At 58.0% G+C, this 19,120-nt stretch overlaps 3 protein-coding genes and 1 long non-coding RNA gene across 5 annotated transcripts in view; 1 reads left to right on the forward strand and 3 right to left on the reverse strand.

Annotated features, from left to right (window-relative positions):
- The window catches only part of LOC126932730 (uncharacterized), a 24,080-nt gene extending 21,228 nt beyond the window's left edge, over positions 1–2,852 (reverse strand). For both annotated transcript variants that reach the window (XR_007718292.1, XR_007718291.1), the window contains exon 1: positions 2,703–2,852. This is a non-coding gene — a long non-coding RNA (uncharacterized LOC126932730). The remainder of the gene's footprint in view (positions 1–2,702) is intronic.
- Positions 2,853–9,088: 6,236 nt separating this feature from the next.
- On the reverse strand, positions 9,089–9,843 carry LOC126932726 (peptidyl-prolyl cis-trans isomerase A). Its single transcript, XM_050751826.1, has one exon. It carries the CDS (start codon positions 9,790–9,792, stop codon positions 9,295–9,297), a length of 498 nt encoding a protein of 165 aa, XP_050607783.1. The 5' UTR covers positions 9,793–9,843; the 3' UTR covers positions 9,089–9,294.
- Positions 9,844–12,945: 3,102 nt separating this feature from the next.
- On the reverse strand, positions 12,946–14,480 carry LOC126932413 (uncharacterized). The gene is made up of 3 exons (XM_050751208.1): positions 14,466–14,480; positions 13,815–14,380; positions 12,946–13,527 (listed from the first exon to the last, which is right to left on the reverse strand). The coding sequence occupies exons 1-3, from the start codon at positions 14,478–14,480 to the stop codon at positions 13,314–13,316; spliced, it is 795 nt and encodes a 264-aa protein (XP_050607165.1). The 3' UTR covers positions 12,946–13,313.
- ARHGEF4 (Rho guanine nucleotide exchange factor 4) overlaps positions 14,225–19,120 on the forward strand; it is a 208,447-nt gene continuing 203,551 nt past the window's right edge. Inside the window, exon 1 of the mRNA XM_050751819.1 lies at positions 14,225–14,517. Coding sequence (XP_050607776.1) covers positions 14,479–14,517 — 39 coding nt within the window. The 5' untranslated portion in view covers positions 14,225–14,478. The remainder of the gene's footprint in view (positions 14,518–19,120) is intronic.

Consider the following 19,120-nt stretch of genomic DNA (forward strand, 5'->3'; position numbering starts at 1 on the left):
GGTCTCTGGCACCACATTATGAGCCTTTGGGGTCACCCTGGGCCCGGGGAAGTCCTGGCTCTGCCATTTCCTGGCTTTGCAGACTTAATACACCCGGCACAGTACACCTGGGGAGGGTGGCCAAGAGAGCAGCCAGCACTGCCAGGCCCAGAGTGTCTGCTTCACGTTCACTCACTCACAACGCCCATTCAGTCCCCCAGTTCCCCACGGAACCTTCTGAGACGGTGTGGGAGGCCTGTGGTCCCAGGTCTCGGGTGAGGGGAACTTAGAGTCACAAGCACACGCCGGCCCTGGCTCTGCAGTTCCCGCCCACCCAGCACGTTCCTGTACTCGGGCGGGGACATGCCCTGGGCCTTCCCTCCAACCACTCAGTCCCAACTGCACTCCCCCACAGCCACACACAGCCACACCAACACCTCAGTGACCTGGCTGCCCCCTGAGAGATCCCCATGACCGCCCCGCCTTGGATTCAGAAAACAGCTCTCTTCATGCAGTTTGAATCCTGACACGTTGGAGGGGGTAACTTCTGAGCCTCTGTCTCCTCATCTCTGAAATGGGCCACTGATGCAGGTGAAGTGCTACTCGGTCCCTGGCCTACAGTGGAACCCACGCATCTGAGCCCCTGGAGAGGAGCCGTCAGAAGGCCCACGGGGCCAGCCAGCACCTAGCTGTCCCAGCTCAGTGCCCTCTGCAGCCGGTACCCCACGTTGCCCACAGGGCCTGCACACACACACAGAACGGGACATCCTGGGCAGCTACGGCCCATCCACCAGGCCTGTTTCTTCCATGAAAACCTAAAGGTTCTTGTGAACTCACACACGTCTGCTAAACTGATTCCTATTTTGAAAATTGTGGGCCGGGCGCGGTGGCTAATCCCAGCACTTTGGGAGGCTGAAGCGGGCGGATCACGAGGTCAGGAGATCGAGACCATCCTGGTTAACATGGTGAAACCCCGTCTCTACTAAAAATACAAAAAATTAGCCGGGTGTAGTGGCAGGCGCCTGTAGTCCCAGCTACTCGGGAGGCTGAGGCAGGAGAATGGTGTGAACCCGGGAGGAGGAGCTAGAAGTGAGCGGAGATCCGGCCACTGCACTCCAGCCTGGGTGACAGAGCGAGACTCCGTCTCAAAAAAAGAAAATTTTGATGTTTCACGTGGAAGATCATTGATTCACAATGACGTAAACACACTGTGTGGAAACGCCTGAATCTCTTTTTTTCCTGCTGCCTGTGGGAGATGAGTCACCGAGACCCAAAGGCTCCCAAGTGCCCCCCGTGGGATGGACCTCATTCAGTCTTTTTGTTTTGCTGGAGCTCTGAGCTTTTGTGTGTAAGCAGGAGTGATTCACACACGCACACCACACACACACACATGCACACACTGTGCCCTCTGTAAAGGCGTCTCACACAGGCACACAATCACAGTGGCCAGGAGCCAGGCACCGCAGGTCTGCAAACTGATTTCTCCCTGCATATCCCATTGCTCAGAGCTGCCTTGGCCTGGCTCCCAAGCACAGGGACCCAGTGTCCGTCCCGCAGGCTGGCATGGGCCACAGGATGGAGCTTGTCCAGGTGCAATGTTCAGGGGTTACCTCGTGGTGGGTGGGCCATGCTGCAGGGCTGCCTGCCCATCCCCTGCCCAGGTTTTGCACCAAAGCACTGAGCTCCGGCTCAGCCTGCAGCCTGTCCTACAAGGGAGATGGGGCTGGGATTCCCCAGCCCACAAAGGCTGGCCCAGCACAAGCCTTTTGCTGGGGTCTGAGAGAAATCCTGGAGATTTCTGAGGGATCCTCGCCTCCTCCCCACAGGCTCCTCAGCCTCTTTTTCAGAAAGCAGGTGTGTGTGGGCACCAGGCCCAGCATGCAGGACACTGCCCCGCTGCAGGGTTCCCCTCCCTCATGCTGTCTGCCCGTCAAAGGGGCCCTCGCCCACCCCGAGTGGCCTCACCTTGAAACACAGGCAGGCGTGGCCAGGGCCAGGCAGGGCCACCCCCGAGAACCAATGCCCCCTTCAGAGCGAAGCCTGCCCCTGAGATGGGACACAGAATTCACAGAACCCACAGCCTGGGCGGCCACGGGGCGGGAGGAGGCAGCGCTCAGAGAACTGGGCTTCTGGCTCCGAATCACTCTTCCCTCCAACTACACCTGGCATCTTCTGCCTCTCACCCAGGAGGGAGAAGGTCCTGCCATGGGAACAAGGCTGCAGGCCTGCAAACCTGCTCCACCCCAGTGGGGTGCTTCTCTCAGGCCCCAGAGCCCCCAGCCAGTCCCCTATTCAGAGCATGCAGCCCCCGGCCTAGGTCTGGGGTAAAAGCCATTTGTTGCCTAGTGAGGGTGCGAGGAGGGCATCCCTGCCATGTTTTATGGCCCTTTCTTTCCTGCCGTCAGCTCCTGCCTCCACCCCTTTCTCCCCTGGGAACACACTCCCCCCATCTGCTGCACACAAAAGCCCATTATGGCCTCTTGCTTTGAGACCAGCGTCACCCTGGAGACTGGCGCCTTCCGGCCCAGCCGTCCTCTCCCCACCCCAGCCTGGCCCTGGCTCCCAGGCTGGCCTGCTGCCCCCGTGTCCCCCTTTAGGGTCCCCTCCCGTGAGCCGGGAGTCTGATGTGCTCTCCGTCTCTCCTCGGGGGCCCTGCCTCACAGTCGGGCTCCGCTTCTGTTGCTGCTGCACCCTGGAGGCCCCCAGGACCGCTCCACACTCACCATCACCCTGGCTTTGTGTCACAGTCTGCCTGGCACAGGTGCAGGATGCACAGGCGTGGATGGCATGTCGCTTTCCCAACCCGCTCGGCAGGGGTAGCTGATAACTCAGGGATAGCGCAGACACAGCACTGTGCAAAATGACGCTGATGTCTCAGTGACGTGAGCCGCATGTGCCTCGTCTCACCTGCTCACGCTCTGAGCCTCACTTCAGCAACAGGAGGCAGGAAGCACCCCCAAGCCCAGGTTTTAATAAATCCTCTTTTCATTATCACTCCCATCAGAGGGCTGCTGAGGATTCTGGATGGAAGGAAGAAGGTGAGCAGGTCGCTGGGAAAAGCCCAGGACCAGTCACGAGCCGGGACATCCTGCACTGCCAGCAGGAGGTCCCACTTCCTCGTACTGGTGTCACTTATAAAAGCAGTAATGAGTGAACATAGACACACAAAGGTACGTGCAGGGAAGAGCCTCTCCCCAGAGGTGGCCACTGGCAGCAGGTTGGGTGTCAAAGCTGACTGTGTTCCGTGATCAGACGAGATCGGGCACCTTCAGGGCGGTGTGGCCGTAGACAAAGCTGACTGCCTTTAACTCTTTCATCCACACTCACTCCGCCCAGGCGCTGGAGGAGGAGCTGAATCGGGCCACCGCAGCTCCTGCCACAGCCCCCACACATGTTCACCCGGTCGCGCTCACAGCAGCCCAGCAGGCAGGTACATGGCTGCCCTGTTTTACAGGTGAGCAAACCGAGGCACAGAGGGGTCAGTCACTTTCCTTGAGCCCCACAGCCAGTGCTGGCCAGGCCTCGGAGCCCACGTCTTTTAGCGCCCCTGTGGCCAGCTCCTTTCTGCACCCAAGGGACTCCACATCTGAGGGGCCCCACCCAGCCTGCTGGGGAGTCCTGCTGTCACTGACTCCTCGTCATGGTCAGACCTTGACTCAAAGGCTAGCTCCCAGGAACACGTCCTCACCTGTCCGCCCTTAGCTGTGGTCCTCTCTCCTTGCTAAAAGTCACCTGTGACCCAGACATCCCACAGCAGCCCCTGCTGCAGGAGCTGGGGCAGAAAGCAGGGTATTCCCAGCCTGACTGGTTGGTAGGAGGGGCAGGGAAGGCTGAGGGAAAGGGTCCTGCACACCAGGCTACTGCGGACCCCATCTCCCACCCGCCGCAGGCAGCCCCCAAAGAGGCACATCTCCCTCAGCTGAGCTCCAGGGTCCTTCCTGCAGCCCTGGCACGCCTGCGACCCCTCCCCACCAGGCCTAGGCTTGTCCCTCCTGGCTCCTCCTCCGCTGTCCTGACCCCCAGTGACTTCTCTGGGTAGGGGGTGAGGGTGGAGGCAAAGATGTGGGGGTTCCCTGAGATGCCCCCACTCTGCTCCTGGCTGGGGGGTTCCCACAGCAAAGACAGAAAAGAAGGTCCCCATTGTTCCCAAATAAAGACTCTGCTGGCTCTGTCGTTTTCCTCCTTTCTTCCTTCGCATTCCTGTTTTTCTTTCTCTTTGAACAGTCTGCGGTGCTGGCCAGAGACGACGGATGCTTTTCTTTTCCCTGCACCGAACATGGTTCGTGAGTCATGACCTCAGGGAGCGGCACAGAGGCTCCTTTGAGGTTTTTCAGGATTGGGGAGAAGTGGGAGAGGAGTGTGTATTAATGCGCCGAGCTGGTTGTCCTGGTGCTGAGTCCTCCTCTTCTCTGGGCACCCGGCTTCACCCTCCTTGCAGCCAGCCCTGCCCAAGGGAGCTAGAGCATGGCCTCCTGCTGGGCATGGCTTCCCAGCCCTTTGGGAAGTGTGGTCGTCCCCGCAGCAGGGCCTGGCCCAGCTTTCCCCAGGGCCCCAGTGACCGTGTCTGTGTGGGTACAGTCAGTGCTCTCCTACCCCGGGCCCCTGAGCCTGCAATTCTACCCAGAACCACATTCCTGGGGGACAGGCACGGCTCCCGTGCTCTCAAGTGTGACCTCCTGCCCAGAAGGAAGACACACGAAGTTCTTCAGCAGAAGCAAGTTTGACTGAAGGTGGGCGTGAGAAGGCCTCCGAGGCAGAGCTTCCGACTGCCTCCCACCAGGATGTCTTCGAGGCTGGGAGCTGGATTGGCTCAGGATGCACAGAGCCATCAGTTCCTAGAAATCTGGAAATGCCAAATGTGCAGGCCAGGGGGTTGGGGAAGGGGGTATGTCCTGCATGGGTGGCACAGTGTGTGCATCTGTGTCACTTCGAGCATCTGTGGGGGAGGCCCCCTCCTCTAGAAAGGCCTCTGGGCCCCTGCAGGGTGTTTGTCTCCTGTTTGACTGGGAGCCCTCTGAGGGAAGAGCAGATGTGGCTCCTGTTTGTTCAGGGGTTGGCTTGAATATTTGTCTGCCAAAGGGCCTGATTCAGAACATGTCTGATAATGGAGTGGGAGGCCTCCATTGTGCCAGGGGAGGTGCCCAGGCCCAGGGAGCTCAGCCTGTCATTTGGGTGTGTTTACAGACAATGACGCCCACCTGGGGGTCAGGTGATGCTTCAGAGTCCAGACTGCTAGCCATTACACCACAGGACCCTTTCTGGTCAGGTGATGATTGATGCAGTGGGGGCTGGGATCGGTGCAGGGCGGATGGTGGGGTGGGTGAGGCGGTGTGGGAGTCGGCTGTCGCTGCTGCAGGCCTCTGTGCCTCAGTGGGTCAGGTTGAAGGGCTCGTGCAGCTGTCTGCATCCGAAAGACACGTTCCTAGGCAGCACTTGTAAGACACTTTCAAAGAGCGCTTGCAAGATGGATTCAAGTGTTTCTCTGATGCAGCTCCTTCCTCCTCCTGGCACCAGACCTCCCTGTGCCCATGGTGGCCCCTGCTCCTCCTAAACAGGGTTTCTGAGGACTGGTGAGCTCTGAGGGCTCCTCTGTGGCAAGTGGGGCCTCAGTACAGATGGCCTTGCTTATTGCAGGAGCCAGAGTGCTGCTCCTGGTGCTCCCTGACGTCAGCATCCACCTGCCCTGAAGCCTCGGGCCAGGGACAGATGCAGGGCCTGCACATCCATGACTCAGGCCTACCCCACGCCCAGGAAGCCCAGCCCTTTGAGAGGCAGCTGAGTCAGTGCAGGGTGGGGTGCAGGGCTCCTGTGGACCAAAACAGAGGATCCCTCCTCAGGGCAGGTGAAGCCCCATCTGGAGGCTGGGCCTAGAGCTGAGCCTGGAGGCTGAGCAGAGGCTTGCTTTGACACAGGGGAGCAGAGGTGGGAGGGGGCAGAGAACATTCCAGGAGCAGAGAACAGCAAGGCCGGTGTGGCATCCCACAGCAGTGAGCACCTTCAGAGGGGCAAGAATCAGGGCCATGTGCACGGGGCACGTCGGCCAGGAGGGGACCCTGAGTTCCCTAAGGCTGAGCTGATATCAAATCCTCCTGTGTGCCGGGCCTGGACGCAGGGCGAGGCTCACAGGCCTTCCACACAGCCACTGGGCCCCCAGCCCCACACACTTCCTGATCCCTATCCCCAATCTGCCCACTTCGAGTTCCATGAGGGCAGAGTGCCTGCTCGCGTGCCCTCTGAGTCCCCTGGGACTGGACACAGCATAGGCACCCCAAACTTCACATGTCCAAAATTGAGTTCTCGTCCCCATGCCACCCAAGGGCGCCTTCCCGGGCCTCCTTCCATCTACCTGCACTACCACCCTCTACTGAATCAGAAAAAAAACCAGGCTGGGTGTGGTGGCTCACACCTGTAATTCCAGCGCTCTGGGAGGCCGAGGCAGGCGGATCAACTGAGGTCAGGAGTTCGAGAAAAGCTTGGCCAACATGTTGAAACCCTGTCTCTACTAAAAGTAAAAAATTAGCCGGGCGTGGTGGCACATGCCTGTAGTCCCAGCTACCCGGGAGGCTAAGGCAGGATAATCATCTGAACCTGGGAGTCGAGGTTGCAGTGAGCCAAGATCGTGCCACTGCACTCCAGCCTGGGTGACAGATTAAGACTCTGTCTCAAAAAAAAAAAAAAAAAAAAGGCCGGGTGCGGTGGCTCACGCCTGTAATCCCAGCACTTTGGGAGGCTGAGGTGGGCGCATCACAAGGTCAGGAGATCGAGACCATCCTGGCTAACACGGTGAAACCCCGTCTCTACTAAAAATACAAAAAATTAGCTGGGTGTGGTGACGGCGCCTGTAGTCCCAGCTACTCGGGAGGCTGAGGCAGGAGAATGGCATGAACCTGAGAGGCGGAGTTTGCAGTGAGCCGAGATCTGAGACCCGCGCCACTGCACTCCAGCCTGGGCGACAGAGCGAGACTCTGTCTCAAAACAAAAACAAAAACAAAAACCCGGTCCTCCCTTTCCCAAACCCCACACCACACACCCAATCCACCAGCATTTCCTGTTAAAGGGACCTCATTCAAAATGCACCTCAGTCCCGCAGTCACTCCCACCACCGCCCTCTCCCCTGAGGCCTCCTGATGAGTCTCCAAAATTCTGCTTCCTGGTGGGGTGCGGTGGCTCACACCTATAATCCCAGCACTTTGGGAGGCCGAGGCGGGTGGATCACGAGGTCAGGAGATCCAGACCATCCTGGCTAACACGGTGAAACTCCATCCCTACTAAAAATACAAAAAACTAGCCGGGCGCGGTGGCGAGTGGCTGTAGTCCCAGCTACTTGGGAGGCTGAGGCAGGAGAATGGCGTGAACCCGGGAGGCAGAGTTTACACTGAGCCGAGATCGAGCCACTGCACTCCAGCCTGGGGGACAGAGCGAGACTCCGTTTCAAAAGAAAAAAAAAGTTCTGCTTCCTCCCCTGCCAGCTCAGAGGCCTCCCACGGCCCTTAGGGTCCTCCACATTCCTTCCCCGCTTCCAGGACCCTCTTGCTCTGCCCCACCCTGGCTTCTACCCCATCTCCCCTACCTTCATCTGTGTTCCCTACAGTGCGGCCGTGTATGTGAGTTTTCTGCCTCGCTAAACTTGCTGTGGCCCCAGGGCCTTTGCACTTACCCCCTACAGCGACCCTCTTTCCCTGGACCTCCGCAAGCCTCTCAGCCTCAAGGGCTCAGTGGGGACTTCCCTGGCCACTCAGTCATTCTTCCCTCCTTCGGCCCTGAACGTTTTACCTTAATAGCACTTTAACCTATCTTGTAATTTTCTGTTTGTTGATTTATTTCCAACATTCCTCTGAGGGCGGGTAAAGCAGACTGTTATCAATGCCTGAAACATTTTTCAAATGAATGCTGTATTGAGTTGATTGGAAATAACCATACACTGTAGATGAGTCAATGAAAGCAGCCCTGATCCTTACCCTTGAGGCCATGCAGCCCGGTGAGGCCCCTCAACAGGTGCCCACAAGGAGTCCTGCCTGCCGGTGCCACCTTCCCTTCCTAAGTGAGAGGGCTCACATCTGTTTTCTCGGCTGCACGCTGGCCACACTCACGCCCCTCACAGTCACCGTGGGAGGGGAGGATCATTATCCCAAAAGTGCTGATAAACATACCTGGCCCTCTCATCGAGGTCAGGGGTGAGTGGGCTTCACGACCATGACACTGAAGGCCAAGGGTGACACAGACAACAGCTTTGAGGGCTGGCACTATCATCAGCCCCCTTCACAGATGAGAACACTGAGGCCAGGAGGGTGAGGTGACTTGCTCCAGCGTTAGGCAGCAGAGCCAGGCTCGGAGGCTCTCCACGTTCTCCCAGCCTGGAGCCTCCACGTTCCTTACACGGGGCAACCTCAGTCCTGTCCACGTGCAGATGTGGGGAGATGGGGCACAATGAGGCAGGGGTCCTTGCCGCAGCACGGGCCCTGGGGGTGGTCCTGGTCACAGGAGGATCCTCCTGCCTCTTGCCCTGCCTCCCCTGTGTTCAGGTTGAGTGATGTAGGACTGGCTTCTCAGTCCAGGCAGAAGTAGGTCAGCTGGTGTGCTAGGGGGCTCCCTTCCAGGCCACCCTGCCAGGAATACACTCCAGTCAGGGAATGAGGGCAGTGCCCGGGCTCTGGGCTTGAATCCTGCCTCTGTCTTCACTCTGTCTGTAACTTGGGGAAGAGGCAGGGGTACTTGAATCTCAGTGGGACCAGTAGCTTCTGAGGCCAGCTCTGCCAATCCCTGGGCTGCCCCGCCCTTCTCCGGTTCTCACTCCTTGTGCCCCCAAGCCCCTTCCAGTCAATGTGTCCCCAGCAGCTCCCAGGCCCCAGAGGTGTGATTGAGGGTGGGAAGCAACAGGTGTACAGCAGAGCTCTCTGAAGGCATCACCCTCACGTATCCCCACTAGACCTTCCTCGCTCTGCTGCCTCCAGGGTGGCGCCTGGCCAGAGTCCTGCGGGGGAGAGTTGGGGGGGTCAATGAACATCCCCTCCCCACACCTTAGGTCTGCACAAGAGCCTTCCTCCCCCTCCTCCCTTCTCCTCCTCAAATCCTGGCTCCTTTCTTTTTTTTTTTTTTTTTTTTTTGACAATTGTTACTTAGTTTTTATTTCATAATCATAAACTTAACTCTGCAATCCAGCTAGGCATGGGAGAGAACAAGGAAAACATGGAACCCAAAGGGAACTGCAGCGAGAGCACAAAGATTCTAGGATACTGCGAGCAAATGGGGTGGAGGGGTGCTCTCCTGAGCTACAGAAGGAATGGTCTGGTGGTTAAGATAAAACACAAGTCAAACTTATTCGAGTTGTCCACAGTCAGCAATGGTGATCTTCTTGCTGGTCTTGCCATTCCTGGACCCAAAGCGCTCCATGGCCTCCACAATATTCATGCCTTCTTTCACTTTGCCAAAGACCACATGCTTGCCATCCAACCACTCAGTCTTGGCAGTGCAGATGAAAAACTGGGAACCATTTGTGTTGGGTCCAGCATTTGCCATGGACAAGATGCCAGGACCTGTATGCTTCAGGATGAAGTTCTCATCTTCAAATTTCTCCCCATAGATGGACTTGCCACCAGTGCCATTATGGCGTGTGAAGTCACCACCCTGACACATAAACCCTGGAATAATTCTGTGAAAGCAGGAACCCTTATAACCAAATCCTTTCTCTCCAGTGCTCAGAGCACGAAAATTTTCTGCTGTCTTTGGAACCTTGTCTGCAAACAGCTCAAAGGAGACGCGGCCCAAAGGCTCGCCGTCGACGGCAATGTCGAAGAACACGGTAGGGTTGACCATGGCTAGTAGTACAGGACTTTCCTCGGCGGCAGCGTCTGCAAAGCCATCCTGGCTCCTTTCAATGCCCCTCTGTGCAGCATCTCAGAGACCTTGGGGCTCTGGGCTCACCTCACGCTGCTTGGCCACCCCAGGTCCTGACCGCACCCTGCACTCTCGGCTCCCCTGTCCCTCACCCAACTGTGCCGGTCCTCCTGGAGGCTGGCCCCTCCTGCTTCACTCCTGGGGCCAACACACAAGGTGCTTTACACCTTTGAACCCCAATTTCCTCGGGGGGTAAGAGAAATACAGGCAGCTCTGCTCACCTCCCGCTCCCTGTCTGTTCCGTGTGAGTTTCTGTGCGCGCCAAACGCATGCCCACGTGCTGCCAGTTGTTGTTTTCAACGGCTCTCCAGGTCTCCCTCGGCCCTAGGCAGCCCGGATGCTGGGCCACGCAGGAAGTCAGATGGAAAGATGGAAAGAGGGGCAGCAGATGGCGACAGCATGGTGCCCGCGCCTCGTCTGGAATGGGGCTACTCTGATCCTCTGGTCCTTTTTGGGGGCAGCTGGCAGGCAGTGGGGCAAGGGGCACAAACAGTTCTCCTGGAACTGCAGAGCCATGGGCTCCGCTTGCAGCAAGTCGGACTCTCCTGGGGGCTCTGCTGAGACCTTCACAGGCCTGTGGCCCCTGCCTGGCTCCGCCTCTTTGGCAGCTGTTCTGTCTATCCTGGTAGGGGAGCTTCCTTATGTCACAGCACAAGGCACCCCTGTCCTGGCTCTGGCGGCCCTTAAAGGAAGCCCACGCCTCTCCCACACGCTATCATTTCAAGATCACCAGTCTGCAAGTGCCGTGGATGCACTTCCAATTGCCCCAAGTCCCCATGAAAATGTAACGCAAGGCCAGCCATGGTGGTTCACACCTGTAATCCTAGCACTTTGGGAGGCCGAGGCAGGTGGATCACTTGAGGTCAGGAGTTCAAAACCAGCTTGGCCAACATGGTGAAACTCCGTCTCTATTAAAAATACAAAAGGCCGGGCGTGGTGGCTCAAGCCTGTAATCCCAGCACTTGGGAGGCCGAGGCAGGCGGATCACGAGGTCAGGAGATAGATACCATCCTGGCTAACACAGTGAAACCCCGTCTCTACTAAAAATACAAAAGAATTAGCTGGGCGAGGTGGCGGGCACCTATAGTCCCAGCTACTCGGGAGGCTGAGGCAGGAGAATGGCGAGAACCTGGGAGGCGGAGCTTGCAGTGAGCCGAGATTGCGCCACCACACTCCAGCCTGGATGACAGAGCGAGACTCTGTTTCAAAAAAACCAAAAAACAAAAAAAAAAAAACAAAAAAATTAGCTGGGCGTGGTGGTCGATATCTGTAATCCCAGCTACTTGGGAGGCTGAGGCAGGAGAATTGCTTGAACCGGGGAGGTGGAGATTGCAGTGAGGTGAGGTGGTGCCACTGCACTCCAGCCTGGGCAACAGAGTGAGGCAAGAAAGAAAAGAAAGAAAAGAAAAGAAAAGAGACAGAGAGAGGCAGGGAGGGAGAGAGGGAGGAAATGTAACTTGAAGAGCTGGGGAGGAGCAGTGGAGCCCCTCTCCTGGGCATTGCCTCCTCCTGGGTCCAGCCTAGAGGGAACACCAGCGTCCCCGCGCCTGTCTGTGGCTGACCACCTGCCACTACCCCTCCCTGTCTGTCCGAGCTTGCTCTCTGCAGGCGCTGCCCACTGTCAGGATCACGTGGTCTGAACTCGGCACTATGCATTCACCCCGGAGAATGCCATCTTTAGGGTCAGCCCAGTTTTCTGATTTGAGGAGCTCTTTTAAGATTCTGTTTCCAACGTGTCCCTGATCTCTGTCCCCGACCTGTGACAGCTGTACAAGCAGGCCGGCTTCCCACCAGGTTAGCTGAAGGCTCATGCCCTCCTTGCAAAGGCTCCCCCAGCAGTCAGACAGCAACACGTGGGTGGTCCTGGACGTTACATCTTTGGAGCTGCAGGGACCCAGGGATTGTTGGCAGAGATTACAGGAGGCCAGAGTCTACCAGCAAAGCTTCAGGGAGAGGCACCAGCCCCAGCCTCCCTAGTGGCTAGTCTGTCTGGTGAGCTCCAGCTGCCACTGCTGTCGTGGCTGGCTGGCTGCTTGTTTCCCGGGTCAGCACCCTCCACCTGCCTATGCCTTACTCCATCTTCTTGCAAAACTCCCTTTCCTGCTTCAGTAGCCAGGGGAAATTTCTGTCTTCTGTGACTCAGGCCCCAGTTGGTAGTGTAGGTCTGTGTCTATGTGAGCCTGTGGTCCCTGGGTCAGCGAAGTAAAGCGGGTGGCCCAGGCTGCCCAGCGAGGAAAGCACAGGCCCCTGTAAGCTCCATCAGTCCACCCCGTGCCCACATTCTCCCTGCCACTTGGCACCTGCTGCAATGTTTTTCTCTCCTACCACTCACTTCACCCCCCTATGCTGCTGAACCGGTTTAATTGCTATATGTGGCAGACATGAAGTCGGGGTCATATTTAAACATGGGAGGCTCCACTGACTAGAAACCCTATTGTACAAATCCTTCAGCAAATCAAACAGGCCTGTCTTTCTTATTTTTAATATTGGCAAAAGAGAGAGCATACCACAGTACAGTAAAATCCTCCTAAAACCGTGTTCGCCAGAACGAAAAGACAGACATAAACTACCTCTAACTTATTTCCCCTTGAGCACTGGATGTCATTCCTCCAGGGAGGTTGCGCTGTGGCAGGGATCTGGGCATGCGGGGACACAGCAGATGCCTGATGAATGGAGCCACCCTGACGGTTATCCTCCAAGCTGGGGTCTGATCCTCTGCTACACAGGGAGGCTGGCCCAGGCTCCAGAGCCTGAACCAGGGGTTCTCTAAGTGTGGTCCCAGTGCCCGCAGCTTCAGGGTCACTTGGAAACACGTTAAAATGCAAATCCTCAGGCCCCACCCCAGATCCTGCGCCAGGGTGGCAGCGGTGAGGGGCAGCAGCCTAAGCTCTATGGTGCCCTCTACGTGGTTCTGATTTCAGGTCTGAGAAGCCAGGTCCAGGGCTGTCCACTGGTCAGACAGAGGAGTCCAGATAACAATGGAACCTGTGGCCAGGTGTTGTGTATTTTCACTGGACCCTCCAGGGGATTAGCGCTTTAAGCCTTCAAAGAAGAGGGAATTAACTTTTGCTGAGCACCTGTGAGGTTTAATTTCTCACGTACTCTCCATGGCAACCCCACCAGACGGTCATTCCTTTCCAGTGTTAAAGATACGTGTTTAGAGCAGATGATCATGATTACACAATTGGTGTGCAGCACGGCCAGGTGGCCAGATCCCAATCCCACGCCATCCTCCCACCACCATGGGCCTCAGGGACGTGCTTCTGGCACAGTCATGGACCCTGGGTGACAAAAAGGGTGGGACAGGGGACGCAGGATCTTCAGATGGCCTCACAGTGCGTCCTCTGGGTTTCTATCTCCCAAGCTTCTCGCCCTGGCCTGGTTGCTCCGAGGGCCTGGGGAGAGGCAGAGACAGGTTGGGTGTAGGGAAAATACACACACTACCAGCACCCCTGGACACGCACTGCTGACCAGGCATAGCGTTCAGTGGGGCTAGGACTTGGGCGTGGGTGCAAGGCTTGAGCGGGGGTGCAAAGGGCCAGTCTGGGCAGATGCTCTTCCTCTGTGGGGCGCCGATCCCAGAAATGGTGGACAGAACAGGGCTGCAGTACGGTGCACATGGGCCCTGGGGTCTTAACCTTCGTGGGCCTCTTCCTGCATAAAATAAAACATTTAAAATTAGAGTTCACAACTGCATTCATATTCATCTTTATGAATATACTCCAGGCTAGACTCATTATTATTTTATTATACTCAGTTTTTTTCTTCTGATTTTAAAATAGTGCCGTCCTAGGGCTGGTTAGAGTTTCCTGGGCAGGCCCCGCCTCCTTAACCCCTGCAAAGAAAGCAGCGAGGACTTCCCTTTGCCCCTTAGCAGAAAGCTGCGCTCCTGAATGGTTATGGGTGTGACTATTCACTCACATCCTATCTGCAAGACATACCTGGAAAGGTAGGTGGGAGACAAGAGGGAGCTGGAAGCCAAGACTTCGGTCCCAGGTATCCTAGTCCACACTTGTCCCCAGCAGGCGTGTGAGTGCCGGCGCGCTGCGGAGCCTCTCTGGGTCTCCGTTTCCACAATTGATAAACAAGAACGCTGGGCGGACTGAGCTCTGAAAGTTCTCCGAGCTTGACAATCACAACTCAGCAGAGAGGCCGCCCCTGCCCCCAGGAGGGCGGAGGCACCTGAGTGTCCTGTGCGGAGGGCAGGCCGAGGGAACCCGCGCCAAACTGGAGACGTGCAAATGCAAGCCGCCTGCTGCTTTCTCTCTGAGAAGACACTCCTAGGCTCCCAGGCGGCCCAGGAGCTCCGCTGGGCGGGACGATCCCGGGGGCCCGTGGGCCGGGTCTGTGGCCAGCTCGCTGTGTGTCTGTGCGTGCCCAGTCCCGCGGGTGACCAAAGCCCGGGGGCGGGCGGGGCAGGAGCCTGGACGCGCTCAGAAACCCTCACGCGCCTCGAGTGGCCAGGTTTGCTGGGGCGGAGCGTCCCAGCGCGGGCGCCGGGGTGGACCTTAGGGCGGGGCGCGGGGCGGTGTCGGTGGAGCCGGCTCCGCGGCGCGGGGAGGCGCGTAGTGCTGCGGCCGGGCTCCGTGCGCCCCGGCGGCCACCATGCTCAGCGTCGTGCACTTCCTCCGGAGCTTCTTCAAGGTGAGAGCTGGCGTCCAGGACTTGCGGTCGGGCTCGCGGCGCCCTGCGCGGGTGGGGAGGAGCACAGCCTGCGCTGGCCGCTGCGCCCGGGGCCGTCCCCTGGGCACCCGGTGGGTGGGGACACCCTCGCGGCTCCACGCCGCTCCCAACTTTCCGACGTGCAGACCGGAGGCGGCGTCCTGCGAAGTGGGGCCCCCTAGAGCGCGGGGAAGAAGGGGGCTCCGTAGGGGGCGGTAGGGACGGCGGACCCGGGCGAGCCCCTGAGGGGGCAAGGGCGAGCGCCTGAACCGGCCTCCCCGCGCCTGGACCGGCCTGGGCGCGCGGGGCACTCGGAGCCTCTGCCTGGACCGGCCTGGGCGCGCGGGGCACTCGGAGCCTCTGCGTGGACCGGCCTGGGCGCGCGGGGGCACTCGGAGCCTCTGCCCGGACCGGCCTGGGCGCGCGGGGCACTCGGAGCGTCTGCCCGGACCGGCCTGGGCGCGCGGGGCACTCGGAGCTTCTGCCCGGACCGGCCTGGGCGCGCGGGGCACTCGGAGCCTCTGCCCGGACCGGCCTGGGCGCGCGGGGCACTCGGAGCCTCTGCCGCTTGGCGCAGTACCGCCTGTTTCGGGAAGGAGGGCTGGTGCCGGCCCGGTGGGTGCCGGAGAAGTGGTTGCTGTTGTGTTATTCCCCGGGCTGAGGGTACGTGAGGGCGCAGCAGCGACAAGGAGCTGGAACTGGGGTCGGAGCTGTTGGGCTCCTGCCCGGGGTGCCCCCTCTCTGGCCCGATTTCCGGGTCCGCTCACCATCCAGACCTACTCAGTTGGGACGCCTCCACCTCGCTGCCCCCACGGGAACCCCAAAGTGGGCAGGGGGCTCCGGGGCACTGTCAGGGGTGGCCGGCCACAGGTTGCCAAGCCCCACCTCCCCAGGTGAGCAAGCGGGAGGGCGGTTGCGACGCCGGTGGTGCTGGCCTCCGACTGCGGGAGCAACTGGATGAAAGGCGAGGCGGGGAAGAGCCGCCAGCTATCAGCTGCGGGTCCAGGTGGAAGCAGACGTGTGTGGCGCTGTTGGAGCGGGAGGGGCGGGAGGGGGGGAGGGCGCCCTACTTGGCTGTGCAGTCACCTCCTCCCAGAGTTGAAGACTGGAGGTTGGGGTCGGAGTTCTGTGGCGGAGAGCTCTGGTGAAAGGGGCAGGAAGCCAGGTGACCCAGGACAGACCTGCAGGAGCCCTGCCCTCAGCCCCTCTGAGGGCCTGGCATCAGCTCCCACCCCCAGCGATAATGAAGTGATACAGGCATCAAGAGTGGAGAGGGCAGAAGGCGGCCTTTCGGGAACCTGTGCTGGTGAGTGCAGGAGATGGCTTGGAAGAGCTCAGACCGGCTTCAAATGCTGACTCTGTCATTGAGGAGGTGTGCAATCTTGGGACAGTCACATAACCACCTGGGTCTTTGTTTTGAAAGATGTGGGTGATGATTCCACGCTCTCCACACCTTTCAGGGTTAGTGTGAAGGTTTTATTAGAAAATGTGAGTGTGGGCCGGTGCAGTGGCTCATGCCTGTAATCTCAGCACTTTGGGAGGTGGAGTCGGGGGTGGATTGCCTGAGGTCAGGAGTTCGAGACCAGCCTGGCCAACATGTTGAAACCCCATCTCTACTAAAAATACAAAAATCAGCTGGGCCTGGTAGTGGGCGCCTGTAATCCCAGCTACTTGGGAGGCTGAGGCAGGAGAATTGCTTGAACCCGGGAGACAGAGGTTACAGTGATCCAAGTTAGCACCACTGCACTCCAGCCTGGGTGACAGAGCGAGACTCCATCTCAAAAAAAAGAGAAAAAGAAAAAAGGAAGGAAGGAAAGAAAGGGGGGAGGGAGGGAGGGAGGGAGGGAGAGAGGGAAGGAAGGAAGGAAGGAAGGAAGGAAGGAAGGAAGGAAGGAAGGAAGGAAGGAAAGAAAGAAATAAGGAAATGTGAGTGTATTTGTGAAATGGTGAGCCCTGGACCTTGGTTCTGCTGCACCCACAGCAAGGGTGGCAAGGAGTTGCCCAGGTGAGGGGAAGGTGGCTGGACAGAATCTGAGATGCCTGGGCAGAATCTGAGTCACCCAGCTGGCCCCAGAAGCTCCGGGAGCAGGCAGAGTGTGGCTGGAGGAGAAGCCGCTGGACATCTCTGTTCAGCCACCTTGTGTGCTGCTGCCTGGGAGGCTCCTGGGAAAGTACTGCAGAGACACGCTGTCCTCCAGTTCCCCATCTATTCGGAGAGGACTTTCCATACTTTCTGCCATGTGTCTGCCTCAGGTCCCTGTAGGTCCTGAGACACCTGAGGCCTCCCCATGCACACCACAGGGAGATCAACTGTGCCCCTCAGAGGGTCTCCTTTCTGCTGTCCACATGGGAGGGGCTCTGACTGCCACAGCAGTCCACTTCTGGCCGTGTGAGTGGACCTTGCCGAGCCACCGACAGCGTAGTTCATACTTATTCCTCTTGGACATTGGTCGTAAGGAATACCCCATGAGGACACAGGCTGTGGGGCGGGCAGGGGAGCTACGTGCTTGAGTCACTGCCTGGTGCCTCCTAGCGTCCCCAGGGATTGGTCCTATGAGGTTCCCCTGATGATGGGTGCTGGACTGGGCCAGAAAAGGCCCACTTCATTCTGGGAACCTCAGATTGTCCGGGTCTCCCAGTCAGACTCTGTTAGCCGAGATGCAGCGAGTCTCCACCAAGCCCAGGAGGAGGACCCCAAGGCCCCAGGTGTGACTTCTGGTGGCACTTGGTGCAGACTGTACACAGCATACAGATCTGCTCGAGCACGTTGGGCACTGTGGGATCTGTGGGGCATGACAGCCGTGTGGCAGAGTCCCTCCCCGTGCAGGCAGACCACTCGGAGAGCCTGCACCTGCCAGGGGCCCACACAGCTGCACCGCCTTGGGGGTCACCCAGCAAATGAGTCAGAGGAGCAGCACACCCAAGAGGAAAATATGTTGTCTCAAAAATCCAGAGGCCCTCCCAGCATCGTGTGTGCCAAGCATGACTTTGGCTTTCGAGGGGGTATTTCAAAATGTTCCAGATAGCTGGACATGCCTGCTGCCTGCCTGGAGCCATCACTGAAGTGGCAGGTCCCTGTATTTTCATAGAATGTGTATCCTGCACTCTGGTACATGTATGTCCTGACACTTAGGGTACTTTGCTACTTGGTTTCCTCCAAGACCTAGCAGTGTGCAGAAGGCCCGCATGAGGTCCTCGGGAGAGAAAAGTCAAGGTCGTTGTTGGCTAAACTGTGGCACAGAATCATTGAGCCAAGACATGTCATGAAGGTGGGATGCTGTGCCCCATGACAGGGAAGTGAACCCACTTCCATGGATTCCTGAGTACTGCAGCAGGAAACACACACACAGGAACACACACAGGCATACAGAGGCACACGTAGGTGCACACGGGCACACACACACACAGGCAACACATAGACACACAGGCATACACACTTGGGACACACAGGCACACACGCAGACACACAGGTGTACATACAGGTGCACACACACAGAGACAGTTTTCATCCAGTCAGTGGCTCTGTACTATGTCAAGGATTGTGACAGGTTCAGTCCATTAGGGAGGTCATAAGTGGGACAGCACAGCTGTTGAGAGAATGCACTTGATTGAGCCCATAGCCGTCCGCTGCATCTTCAAGGCCCCGTGTCTCCTGCACGAGCCTACCTGGCAAGTTAAGGGGGAATGCAGCCGCATTTTCTGCCTTGGGTGCTGGTGGTTTCTCCATCTCCAGAGATGAAGTGTTGCTCATGAGCCACAGTTGTGGAGGGGAGGGTGTTGCAGAGCCATCCACGTAGCCTTTCCCACCATAGAAGCCTCCACACATGGCTCAGGGAGCCACGATGGAGTTCTTGCCACGCCCTGGCATGTGCTTGTCACCTGAGCATTCAGGAGCTAGGGAAATTGTCACAGGACAGGTTTGGGATCCCAGTGGGCTGCCACGAGGTGGACGCAGGGCACCGCTCTCGTCATGCCTGCGTGCCACTGCCTCTGGCATGCCTCACTCCTGGTGGCAGGCTTGGAGACATCCTGGGCTGCCAGAAACAGTGTCAGCTCAGAACCAGCCCTCAGTGGTGCCAGGAGGTCCAGGTACTTCCCTGTCTAGGAGGCTCTGGAAGGTTCACAGCATACACTTGTGGTGTTACGCAGATGACCAGCCTCCCCAGAACTCAAGGAGTTTTGGGTCTATTGAGCAAAATCTGGGAATTGGGCAAGCGGCAATGGAGTTTATTCAGCAAATATTTGTCGAACACCTACTATGCGCCAGATGTTGTTTTAGGCACTCATGGTAGACTGCTGCCTACTAGACCTAGTTTTAAAAAGTGATTGTTTGTTTGAGACAGAGTCTCACTGTGTCACCCAGGCTGGAATGTAGTGATGTGATCTCAGCTCACTGCAACCTCCGCCTCCCGGGTTCAAGCAATTATCCTGCCTCAGCCTCCCAAGTAGGTGGGATTACAGGCGCACACCACCATGCCCAGCTAATTTTTTGTATTTTTAGTAGAGACGGGATTTCGCTATGCTGGCCAGGGTGGTCTCGAACTCCTGACCTCATGATCTGCCTGCCTTGGCCTCCCAAAGTGCT

This window comes from Macaca thibetana, chromosome 12, assembly GCF_024542745.1.
Source record: "Macaca thibetana thibetana isolate TM-01 chromosome 12, ASM2454274v1, whole genome shotgun sequence".
In the NCBI taxonomy this organism is placed as follows: domain Eukaryota; kingdom Metazoa; phylum Chordata; class Mammalia; order Primates; family Cercopithecidae; genus Macaca; species Macaca thibetana.